Source organism: Procambarus clarkii, chromosome 22 (assembly GCF_040958095.1).
Source record: "Procambarus clarkii isolate CNS0578487 chromosome 22, FALCON_Pclarkii_2.0, whole genome shotgun sequence".
NCBI classification, from domain to species: domain Eukaryota; kingdom Metazoa; phylum Arthropoda; class Malacostraca; order Decapoda; family Cambaridae; genus Procambarus; species Procambarus clarkii.
This window is the reverse complement of record NC_091171.1, coordinates 39,613,652-39,624,484: the sequence shown is the minus strand read 5'-3', so window position 1 is coordinate 39,624,484 and position 10,833 is coordinate 39,613,652. Positions and strand designations below refer to the sequence as shown.

General features: G+C 44.5%; 1 protein-coding gene across 1 annotated transcript in view; it reads right to left on the bottom strand.

Annotated features, from left to right (window-relative positions):
* Window positions 1-1,785: 1,785 nt before the first annotated feature.
* LOC123760375 (parathyroid hormone/parathyroid hormone-related peptide receptor) overlaps window positions 1,786-10,833 on the bottom strand; it is a 177,133-nt gene continuing 168,085 nt past the window's right edge. Inside the window, exon 13 of the mRNA XM_069328866.1 lies at window positions 1,786-3,745. Within this exon, the coding sequence (XP_069184967.1) occupies window positions 3,164-3,745 (582 nt within the window). The 3' untranslated portion in view covers window positions 1,786-3,163. The remainder of the gene's footprint in view (window positions 3,746-10,833) is intronic.

The window sequence follows — 10,833 nt, the reverse complement described above, 5'->3', positions numbered from 1 at the left end:
TTACTGGGCGCAATTCCTTAACTGTAGCCTCTGTTTAACGCAACAGTAAAATGTGTACTTGGTTGTAACAACGATTCTTCGCGGCAGGGGATCGTATTCCAGGGACCATAGGATTAAGGACTTGCCCGAAACGCTACGCGTACTAGTGGCTCTACAAGAATGTAACAACTCTTGTATATATCTAAAAAAAAAAATAAATAAATAAATGATCTCCCAGAGGGTATAGATTCGTTTCTCTCAATGTTTGCTGATGACGCAAAAATTAAGAGGGGGATTGAAACAGAGGATGATAGTAGGAGGCTACAAGATGACCTGGACAGATTGAATGAATGGTCCAACAAATGGCTGCTCAAGTTCAACCCGAGTAAATGTAAAGTAATGAAATTAGGCGGCGGAAACAGAAGGCCAGGCACAGGATACAAAATGGGAGATGAAGTACTTCTTGAAACGGACAGAGAGAAAGATCTTGGGGGTTGATATCACACCAAACCTGTCTCCTGAAGCCCACATAAAAAGAATAACGTCTGCGGCATATGCGAGACTGGCTAACATCAGAACAGCATTCAGGAATCTGTGTAAGGAATCATTCAGACGAAGCTGGAAAAAGTTCTGAGGTATGCCACTAGACAAATCCCGGAGCTAAGATGCATGAGTTACGAGGAAAGGTTGCGAGAGATGCACCTTACGACAGTGGAAGACAGAAGAGTAAGGGGAGACATGATCACTACCTACAAAATCCTCAGGGGGTATTGACAGGGTAGACAAGGATAAACTACTCAACACTGGTGGTACGCGAACAAGGGGACACAGGTGGAAACTGAGTACCCAAATGAGACACAGGGACGTTAGACAGAACTTTTTCAGTGTCAGAGTAGTTAACAGGTGGAATGCATTAGGCAGTGATGTGGTGGACGCTGACTCCATACACAGTTTTAAATGTAGATATGATAGAGCCCAGTAGGCTCAGGAACCTGTACACCAGTTGATTGACGGTTGAGTGGCAGGACCAAAGAGCCAAAGCTTAACCCCCACAAGCACAATTAGGTGAGTACACACGATTTTCTGAGACCTGGAACTTCAAGAACAAGAGGTCATAGATTTAAACTAACTAAACAAAGATGCCGAAGAAATATAAGAAAATTCACTTTCGCAAACAGAGTGGCAGACGGTTGGAACAAGTTAGGGGAGAAGGTGGTGGAGGCCAAGACCGTCAGTAGCTTCAAAGCGTTATATGACAAAGAGTGCTGGGAAGACGGGACACCACTAGCGTAGCTCTCATCCTGTAACTACACTCAGGTAATTACACACACACATACACACACACGCACACACATTCATACACACACACACACACACATTCACACACACACACACACACACACATTCATACACACACACATACACACATTCATACACACACACACACGTAAAGAGATCAAGCAATCTAGTGGCAGAGTTATAACTATGTATGTTTTTGAGATATTGTGTCATTTACATACATTATAACACCGTCACGCCATAACAGTGAGGTATTTAAATTAAAGAAGTCTTTGTATTGCTACCAACTTACATACAGGGGAATGGTATGTGACTATACCTTTAATGTATGATTTTGTGCATATAATCCTTGTTCTTACATCTATGGTGACTTGAATTTCTTTAAAAAAATATACACCGTGAATTTCCATATATATATATATATATATATATATATATATATATATATATATATATATATATATATATATATATATATATATATATATATATATTTACTACCGTATTTGAAATGTTTTTTTATATAAACATTTTGCAGTAAATGTCTTGTACTGATAATTGGTTTGAAAATGTTCATTATATACTGTGCTTCGCTTTTATTAAAATAAGCCATGATGGCTCATATAGCATAAACAGACACAAAGACACACTCATTATTACACATCTTGTTTACATATACATTACAAATATGTGATATTTGTATACATAATATCTCACACATAACATACCATGTATGTTACATACATAAATCTCTCCACTGACAAAATTTGTTCCGACACGTGTACTGATGTGACAACTGTTGTGACACACATATTGATGTGACACTTGTTGACACACGTGTATTGATGTGACACTTGTTGACACACGTGTATTGATGTGTCACTTGTTGACACGCGTATTGATGTGACACTTGTTGACACGTGTATTGATGTGACACTTGTTGACACACGTGTATTGATGTAACACTTTGTTGACACACGTGTATTGATGTGACACTTGTTGACACGTGTATTGATGTAACACTTTGTTGACACACGTGTATTGATGTGACACTTGTTGACACACGTGTATTGATGTGTCACTTGTTGACACGCGTATTGATGTGACACTTGTTGACACGCGTATTGATGTGTCACTTGTTGACACGCGTATTGATGTGACAATTGTTCCAACACACACGTGACAATTTTCTGACAAACACACACACACGCACTGACACGCCAATTGTTCCGCCACACGTCTAATAATGTGACAAAGAGTTCTGGCACATTGTTCTTAAAACTACAGCACCTCTAACTTTCCATTTGACTTTCCCCCATCACAGAAGATACTGGCACATCACTAAAAATAAATACTGTATAAAGTACTCAGTAGTAGCCGACTCCCTCACCACAATGAATCAGTATTAACTGTCAAAACTAGACAGGAGAATGTAGTCCTGTATGTACAGATTATTACCAAGAGACATTCTTAAAGTTTCAGAAAACTCATCACTGCCTTCGTTAATAAAGTTTATATAGATTTCTTTTAGGAGTTCTGCTGTATAAATGTCACGAGGATAAGTTCTTTTCCAAATCAAACTTTTTACTTGAAAAGTTTACTTGTTGCTTGTAAGTTATATGTAAAAACGTGAATTAGTTTTTTAGATACGGTAAAAGAACTAGAATCTGCACCATTCAGGAAGAAACAGTTTTTCTGGTAAGACGCCAAAGGAAGTGTTTTACAGGTCAGTAACTTGAATGAAGAGAGAGAGATCACATTCTGTGCCACATAACATGGCAAAGATAGGAGGAAAGACCCGTGGTATCATACACATCATACTCTTCTATTCTAAATAATCTGGTATATATATCTTTTCATTCATTATTTATGTAAAAAAAGTAATTTACAACATAGTTTCTTGTTCTTTCCCTTTGTTGTTATTCTTAATTATATGTGAGTCAACTTGGAGAGGGCTTGTTGATTTTAGACTGTTCTTATTCACATTGACACATATGACTCCTTTGCTAACATCTTCATTATTATTTTTACTTCTAATTATGACCGACCCATTTTCTTTAGATGGGCTCGTCTTGGCACTGAGAAACTGCTCTGTTGATTCAGAAAAAGTTAGGTGCTTCTCCCTCGTTTTCCCATTGACCTGACCATTTTGAGAGGCAACTGGGCCATTGCTTCTGGGGCTAGAGCACCCATTTGTCAAATTGGCATCTTCCGGTAAAGCACAATTTTCATCGTGGAGATCAATGAGTATTTCGACGGGAGTTGCTTCAGTCTTGTTCTTGCTAGCGTTGACTTCATTTGAGGTAAACGTAGGTGTAGAGAGGTAGGATGGAGAGTATACTGGGTCTTCGAAACTTGACTCCTGGACAACGTGGTTCTGGAGCTGAGTTACATCTGTGGCTGTGCGAGGCTGGAGTTCTATGGCTTCATCAAACGATCCGGATGAGCACTGACCCGTACTCATATCCTGAAACGTTCACAGACTCTGATTACATAAAACACATACTGTATAGGAAGATAATTCTATACTGGCACATGGAGCCAAGGGGAAGTAGTTATTTCCAACTCATTCCTAACCTAATCTGAACTAAGCTATTTCCAACTCATTCCTAACCTAATCTGAACTAAGCTAACTTTATGTATCTAAACTTGCCATAAACTAACTAAAGTCATTCAGGAAAGCTTGGCAAGCTGGAGAGGGTAAGTTAGATCCTGGGCGTAGAGAAACTTTGTGATATCCTGTAGCATTTTTCCGTACTTAGAACATTTAACAATAGAAGTGATTTATCACCAAAGGAAGGCACCAAGCCTGGATGACTATGGCAGTGTCATCATCAGTCGCCCAGAACGGACAATAATCTAGACTATAAGATAGAAAGTCCGTTGGTCCATGTTGGAGGCCAGACACTTGGGGAGGGGGGGGGGGGCTTGGCTCACCCAACTTTGCAGGGGAAGTGATCTGCGGTATGGGATGGACATAGGCTGATCGGGATAGACCTAAATCAAATGCTTTAAGAAATATTGCCATTTACGGAGACCCCCATTATGATTTTCATGGACTGTTTTCAATCTTACGATGTGTAGGAAGAATTTTACACAGGTTTGCATATTTATATAGATTTTGTGTGGAAGAGAATCCTGTGTTTCCCAAAACAGGAGTGTTTTTAGAAATAGTAAGACACAAAGTTTCCTCTATCATGCCACTCCCAAGTTTGTTATGATCAAGGTGCACGATATCAGACCAAATAAACGACGGAACTTAACTGCAGTGGACCACACTCACAGCGAGGACCTGACACTTTCGCATGTTACAGAACTCTGTGGTTACACGGTCGCATACTACGAACCACTGGGTGACTGGTTGGCGGGATATGTCGTTCATCATGTTGTTGACATTAGTGCAGACGACATCAAGACATCTTCAGGCTGCTGACATTCCCAACTTCGATGTCAGGAAATTTATGCGTAAGACAAATAGAGAACTGAGTGATACCGACATTGCCCTACTTACTTTTCTTCGTTACTTTCCATCTGATCGGGTTTGGATTGACGGCTTCCTCCATAAACTAGAGGTGTGCGTTCCCCGTCCCACTCAAAGCTCTCGATGTAAGGGTTTTCACCATACCTCGAAAAGCTGCACCAACGACATCAAATGTGAGAAATGCTCTGGTTCCCATTACACACGTGACTGCGCGTCAGATATACTCTGCTGCTCGAACTGTGGTGGTGGTGCTCATGACATTACATTCCGACAATGTCCTTCGTATGTGGCGGCGCGAACTCAGGCTCCTCCCGCCCTCGACCTGCAATACAGTCGTGCTCTGAACCGATCTAACTCTGTCCGTCATCAACCTCTACATCACGCTCCGCCGCCCCCCCCTTGGCTTGTGCCTGTTCTGTCTGTCACTGTCACACATACTTACCCTAACCTTCTACACATTCACCTTGTGTACCTTCATGAGCTCACACTTCCTTTCCTTTCTCATATCTGTCTCTGTGTCCTTTCTTTTCTTATCACCTGGTACCCCTCTGGAAAGATTGCATCCGAGATCATTCCATTTATTTTAGTTTCCACTATTGCCACTATGTCTGGGTCTGCCTCACTAACTCTTTCTTTTATCTCTTCTGCTTTGTTGGATACCCATCAGCATTGGTGTACCAAACCTTGAGATTCTCTTTGGAAACTCTGGTGACAGAGTTCCCCTTTTCACCGGGGGTCTGGGGGGTAAGGGACTGGGGGGTGTCTGGGGGGCGAATGGGGGCTGGAGGGGGTGTCTGCAGGGGTGCTGGGGGTGCCTGAGGGTGCCTGGTAGGCGAATGGGGGCTGGGCATCTAGGGGGGTAGGAAGGGCATAGGGGGTCTGAATGGCATAGGGGGTTGAGAAGTAGAGTGAGACTGAGAGTCAGATAGAGGTTGAGAGGTTGAGGGGGAGAGGGATAGTGGGGTGGCAGAGGGTTGAGGGGAGAATGGAGCATGGGTGCTGGGAGTGGAAGAGAGGGTGTATTAGTCAGAGGGAAATCAGGGGTACCTTACCTTGAGCTTACCTTGAGGTGCTTCCGGGGCTCAGCGTCCCCGCGGCCCGGTTGTCGATCAGGCCTATGACCAGGTAGGGGGTGGGGTGTTTGGGGTAGAAGAGGGGAAAAGGGAGATGGGGAAAGGTGTTAAGGGGGCACAAGGGGAGGGGGGTTATATGGGAGCCGGAGGTGCAGAGGAGGGGTGAGGGTTGGGTGGGATTTGGGGGTGAGGGGAAGAGGGGTGCAATGGAAGCTGGGATGGAGCAAGGTGGAATTGGAGGCAATGGGTAGAAGGGGCAGGGGAGTTGGAGGGGTAGGGGAGGAGGGGTGGGAAGGTGCGTTTGGGGAGGGTATGGCTTGTCCCGTGAGGGTCGCTGACATGTGCGATGTAGTAGGGGCAGGGGAGTTGTTGGGGGTTAAAGCAGGGGAAAGGTATAGGAGGGGAGGGTTGGGGAGGGTGTGACCTGGGAGGTGACCTGGGAGGTGAAGCTACGTGAAAGGCTAGGGTTATGGGGGGGGGGCCTCGTAGCTGGGTGGATAGCGCGCAGGATTCGTAATTCTGTGGCGCGGGTTCGATTCCCGCACGAGGCAGAAACAAATGGGCAAAGTTTCTTTCACCCTGAATGCCTCTGTTACCTAACAGTAAATAGGTACCTGGGAGTTAGTCAGCTGTCACGGGCTGCTTCCTGGGGGTGGAGGCCTGGTCTAGGACCGGGCCGCGGGGACACTAAAGCCCCGAAATCATTTCAAGATAACCTCAAGATACGGTACCGTGCTTGCCATCTCGCCTTGTGGGCTATTTGCTCATCTTTCATCATATACCTCTCAATAAACACATCGTAATGGGTTTCACTGCCTCTGCGTAAATGCTTCATCTTCATTATGTGCTCCACTACTTCTTCATTTGAGAATTGTACCAGAACAGGTCTATTTTTGGTACAATTGTTAGGTCCAACCCGGCGGCTGTGTTCCAACTCGTTTCCTGCCATCTCGGCCCTAATACATCTCAATATCTCATGCAATTCATATTTTTCTATCTCTATCCTTTCTAGTCTTGTTTTTTGCCCCAGATTCGAATAATCCTTGTATTATAATGCTCCTCCTTCTCAGTGAGTCACTCTCATGCTGGTAACCCCTTCCCTGGATATCCCCCATTCCAACCACTCACTAATCCATCCCCCACTAATCCCCTGTCCTTAGCCATGCTGTTAATCCTTTCTAATTCATTTGTGATTCGAACACATTCCGTCTCCCAGTTTTTTCTGCCCTTCCTAATCTCTTCCTGAATATAGAGCATAAGTTCTTGTTTCTGTCTCTGAACCGCATCCTGTATTTGCTGAAATAACTCGTTTTTAATACCTTGGATTAGATCCTCCATCCAATCGTCCCTTCTCTCTACAAATTTACCTATTAATTTGTCTATAAATCTGTCCTCCTCCTCCTCCCTGTGGTGATTGATCTTGAAGTCCTTCCTGACCATGTTATTGCAGTAAACACCTAGCCAAAACAGGCACTCCAAATTACCTTGCCCGATCTGCTACCCAAATAGGCGAATCAGAGAAAGTTTCTTGTTGTGGAAAGTACTCCACGCGGTGCGTTAAGTGTGAGATCCCCGTCGGTCCCAGCTGGTGAGGTCACGTCCACGCTAGGTCGGCTCCACTATCCCATATTGTGTTCAACACTTATTGCCAATGGTGCTATATCTACTTTCTTTCTTCACTTTCTTGTGGTTTGAGCCAGCTTACTAGCTATTCAATCACTCATATACACTTTTTTACTTCAATGTAACTTGATTATCCCTCCCAAATTCACTAACTTCCCAAGAGAGCGTCCCAGACCCCACGTCTTCCCGCCACGGCTGTCTGACCACAACTGTGTGTGTGTGTGTGTGCGTGTGTGTGTGTGTGTGTGTGTGTGTGTGTGTGTGTGTGTACTCACCTAGTTGTACTCACCTAGTTGTGTTTGTGGGGGTTGAGCTCTGGCTCTTTGGTCCCGCCTCTCAACCGTCAATCAACAGGTGTACAGATTCCTGAGCCTATTGGGCTCTGTCATATCTACACTTGAAACTGTGTATGGAGTGAGCCTCCACCACATCACCCCCTAATGCATTCCATTTGTCAACCACTCTGACACTAAAAAAGTTCTTTCTAATATCTCTGTGGCTCATTTGGGCACTCAGTTTCCACCTGTGTCCCCTTGTGCGTGTTCCCCTTGTGTTAAATAGACTGTCTTTATCTACCCTATCAATCCCCTTCAGAATCTTGAATGTGGTGATCATGTCCCCCCTAACTCTTCTGTCTTCCAGCGAAGTGAGGTTTAATTCCCGTAGTCTCTCCTCGTAGCTCATACCTCTCAGCTCGGGTACTAGTCTGGTGGCAAACCTTTGAACCTTTTCCAGTTTAGTCTTATCCTTGACTAGATATGGACTCCATGCTGGGGCTGCATACTCCAGGATTGGCCTGACATATGTGGTATACAAAGTTCTGAATGATTCTTTACACAAGTTTCTGAATGCCGTTCGTATGTTGGCCAGCCTGGCATATGCCGCTGATGTTATCCGCTTGATATGTGCTGCAGGAGACAGGTCTGGCGTGATATCAACCCCCAAGTCTTTTTCCTTCTCTGACTCCTGAAGAATTTCCTCTCCCAGATGATACCTTGTATCTGGCCTCCTGCTCCCTACACCTATCTTCATTACATTACATTTGGTTGGGTTAAACTCTAACAACCATTTGTTCGACCATTCCTTCAGCTTGTCTAGGTCTTCTTGAAGCCTCAAACAGTCCTCTTCTGTTTTAATCCTTCTCATAATTTTAGCATCGTCCGCAAACATTGAGAGAAATGAATCGATACCCTCCGGGAGATCATTTACATATATCAGAAACAAGATAGGACCGAGTACAGAGCCCTGTGGGACTCCACTGGTGACTTCACGCCAATCGGAGGTCTCACCCCTCACCGTAACTCTCTGCTTCCTATTGCTTAGATACTCCCTTATCCACTGGAGCACCTTACCAGCTACACCTGCCTGTCTCTCCAGCTTATGTACCAGCCTCTTATGCGGTACTGTGTCAAAGGCTTTCCGACAATCCAAGAAAATGCAGTCCGCCCAGCCCTCTCTTTCTTGCTTAATCTGTGTCACCTGATCGTAGAATTCTATCAAGCCTGTAAGGCAAGATTTACCCTCCCTGAATCCATGTTGGCGATTTGTCACGAAGTCCCTTCTCTCCAGATGTGTTACCAGGTTTTTTCTCACGATCTTCTCCATCACCTTGCATGGTATACAAGTCAAGGACACTGGCCTGTAGTTCAGTGCCTCTTGTCTGTCGCCCTTTTTGTATATTGGGACCACATTCGCCGTCTTCCATATTTCTGGTAGGTCTCCCGTCTCTAGTGATTTACTATACACTATGGAGAGTGGCAAGCAAAGTGCCTCTGCACACTCTTTCAGTACCCATGGTGAGATCCCATCTGGACCAACCGCCTTTCTAACATCCAGATCCAGCAGGTGTCTCTTGACCTCCTCTCTCGTAATTTCGAACTCCTCCAAGGCCGCCTGGTTTACCTCCCTTTCTCCTAGCACAGTGACCTCACCCTGTTCTATTGTGAAGACCTCCTGGAACCTCTTGTTGAGTTCCTCACACACCTCTCTGTCATTCTCTGTATACCTGTCCTCGCCTGTTCTAAGTTTCAATACCTGTTCTTTCACTGTTGTTTTCCTTCTGATGTGACTGTGGAGTAGCTTTGGTTCGGTCTTGGCTTTGTTTGCTATATCATTTTCAAAATTTTTCTCTGCTTCTCTTCTCACCCTGACGTACTCATTCCTGGTTCTCTGGTATCTCTCCCTACTTTCTGGTGTTCTGTTATTCCGGAAGTTCCTCCACGCCTTTTTGTTCAGTTTCTTCGCTTCCATACATGCCCTATTATACCATGGATTCTTCTGTTGCTTCTCGGATTTTTCCCTTTGGGCCGGGATGAACCTGTTTACTGCCTCCTGACACTTTTGGGTAACATAGTCCATCATACCCTGTACAGACTTGTCTCTGAGGTCTGTGTCCCAAGGTATTTCACTTAGGAAACTTCTCATCTGTTCATAATTCCCCTTTCGGTATGCCAGCCTTTTGATTCCTAGTTCTTTTTGGGGGGAGATAAGTCCTAGCTCTACCAGGTACTCAAAGTTCAATACACTGTGGTCACTCATTCCCAAGGGCGCTTCCATCTTAACTTCCCTTATATCCCATTCATTTAGGGTAAATATCAAATCAAGCATTGCTGGTTCATCTTCTCCTCTCATTCTTGTTGGCTCTTTGGTATGCTGGCTTAGAAAGTTTCTTGTTGCCACGTCCAGCAGCTTAGCTCTCCATGTTTCTGGTCCTCCATGCGGGTCTCTGTTCTTCCAATCTATCTTCCCATGGTTGAAGTCTCCCATAATTAGTAGTCCAGATCCATTCCTGCTAGCAACAGAAGCTGCTCTTTCTATTATGTTAATGGTGGCCATGTTGTTTCTATCATATTCCTGTCTAGGTCTTCTGTCATTTGGTGGTGGATTATATATGACTGCGACTATAATTTTTTTCCCTCCATTTGTTACAGTACCTGCTATGTAGTCACTGAAACCTTCACAGCCCTGAATATCCATCTCCTCAAAATCCCAGCCTTTTCTTACCAGCAGAGCTACACCACCCCCACCTCTTCCTTCCCTCTCTTTCCGCATAACATAATAGTCCTGTGGAAACACTGCATTTGTTATTGTTTTCGTGATCTTTGTTTCTGTGAGGGCTATTATGTCTGGGTTTTCCTCTAGTACCAGTTCTCCAAGCTCATTTGCTTTATTTGTAATTCCATCTATGTTAGTGTACATCGCTTTGAGGCTCACTTTCTTCTGTCCCTTCTCAAATCGCCTCCTTGGTGAGTGTTCTGCTGGTGGGGGAGGCTGTTCCATGGGTGTGAGGACCTGTGAGGTGGGTAACAGGATCTCAGAGGATACTGGAATGAGGGGCGGGGGATCCAGTGAAGGGGGAGGGACAGGGAGGGTATGGGG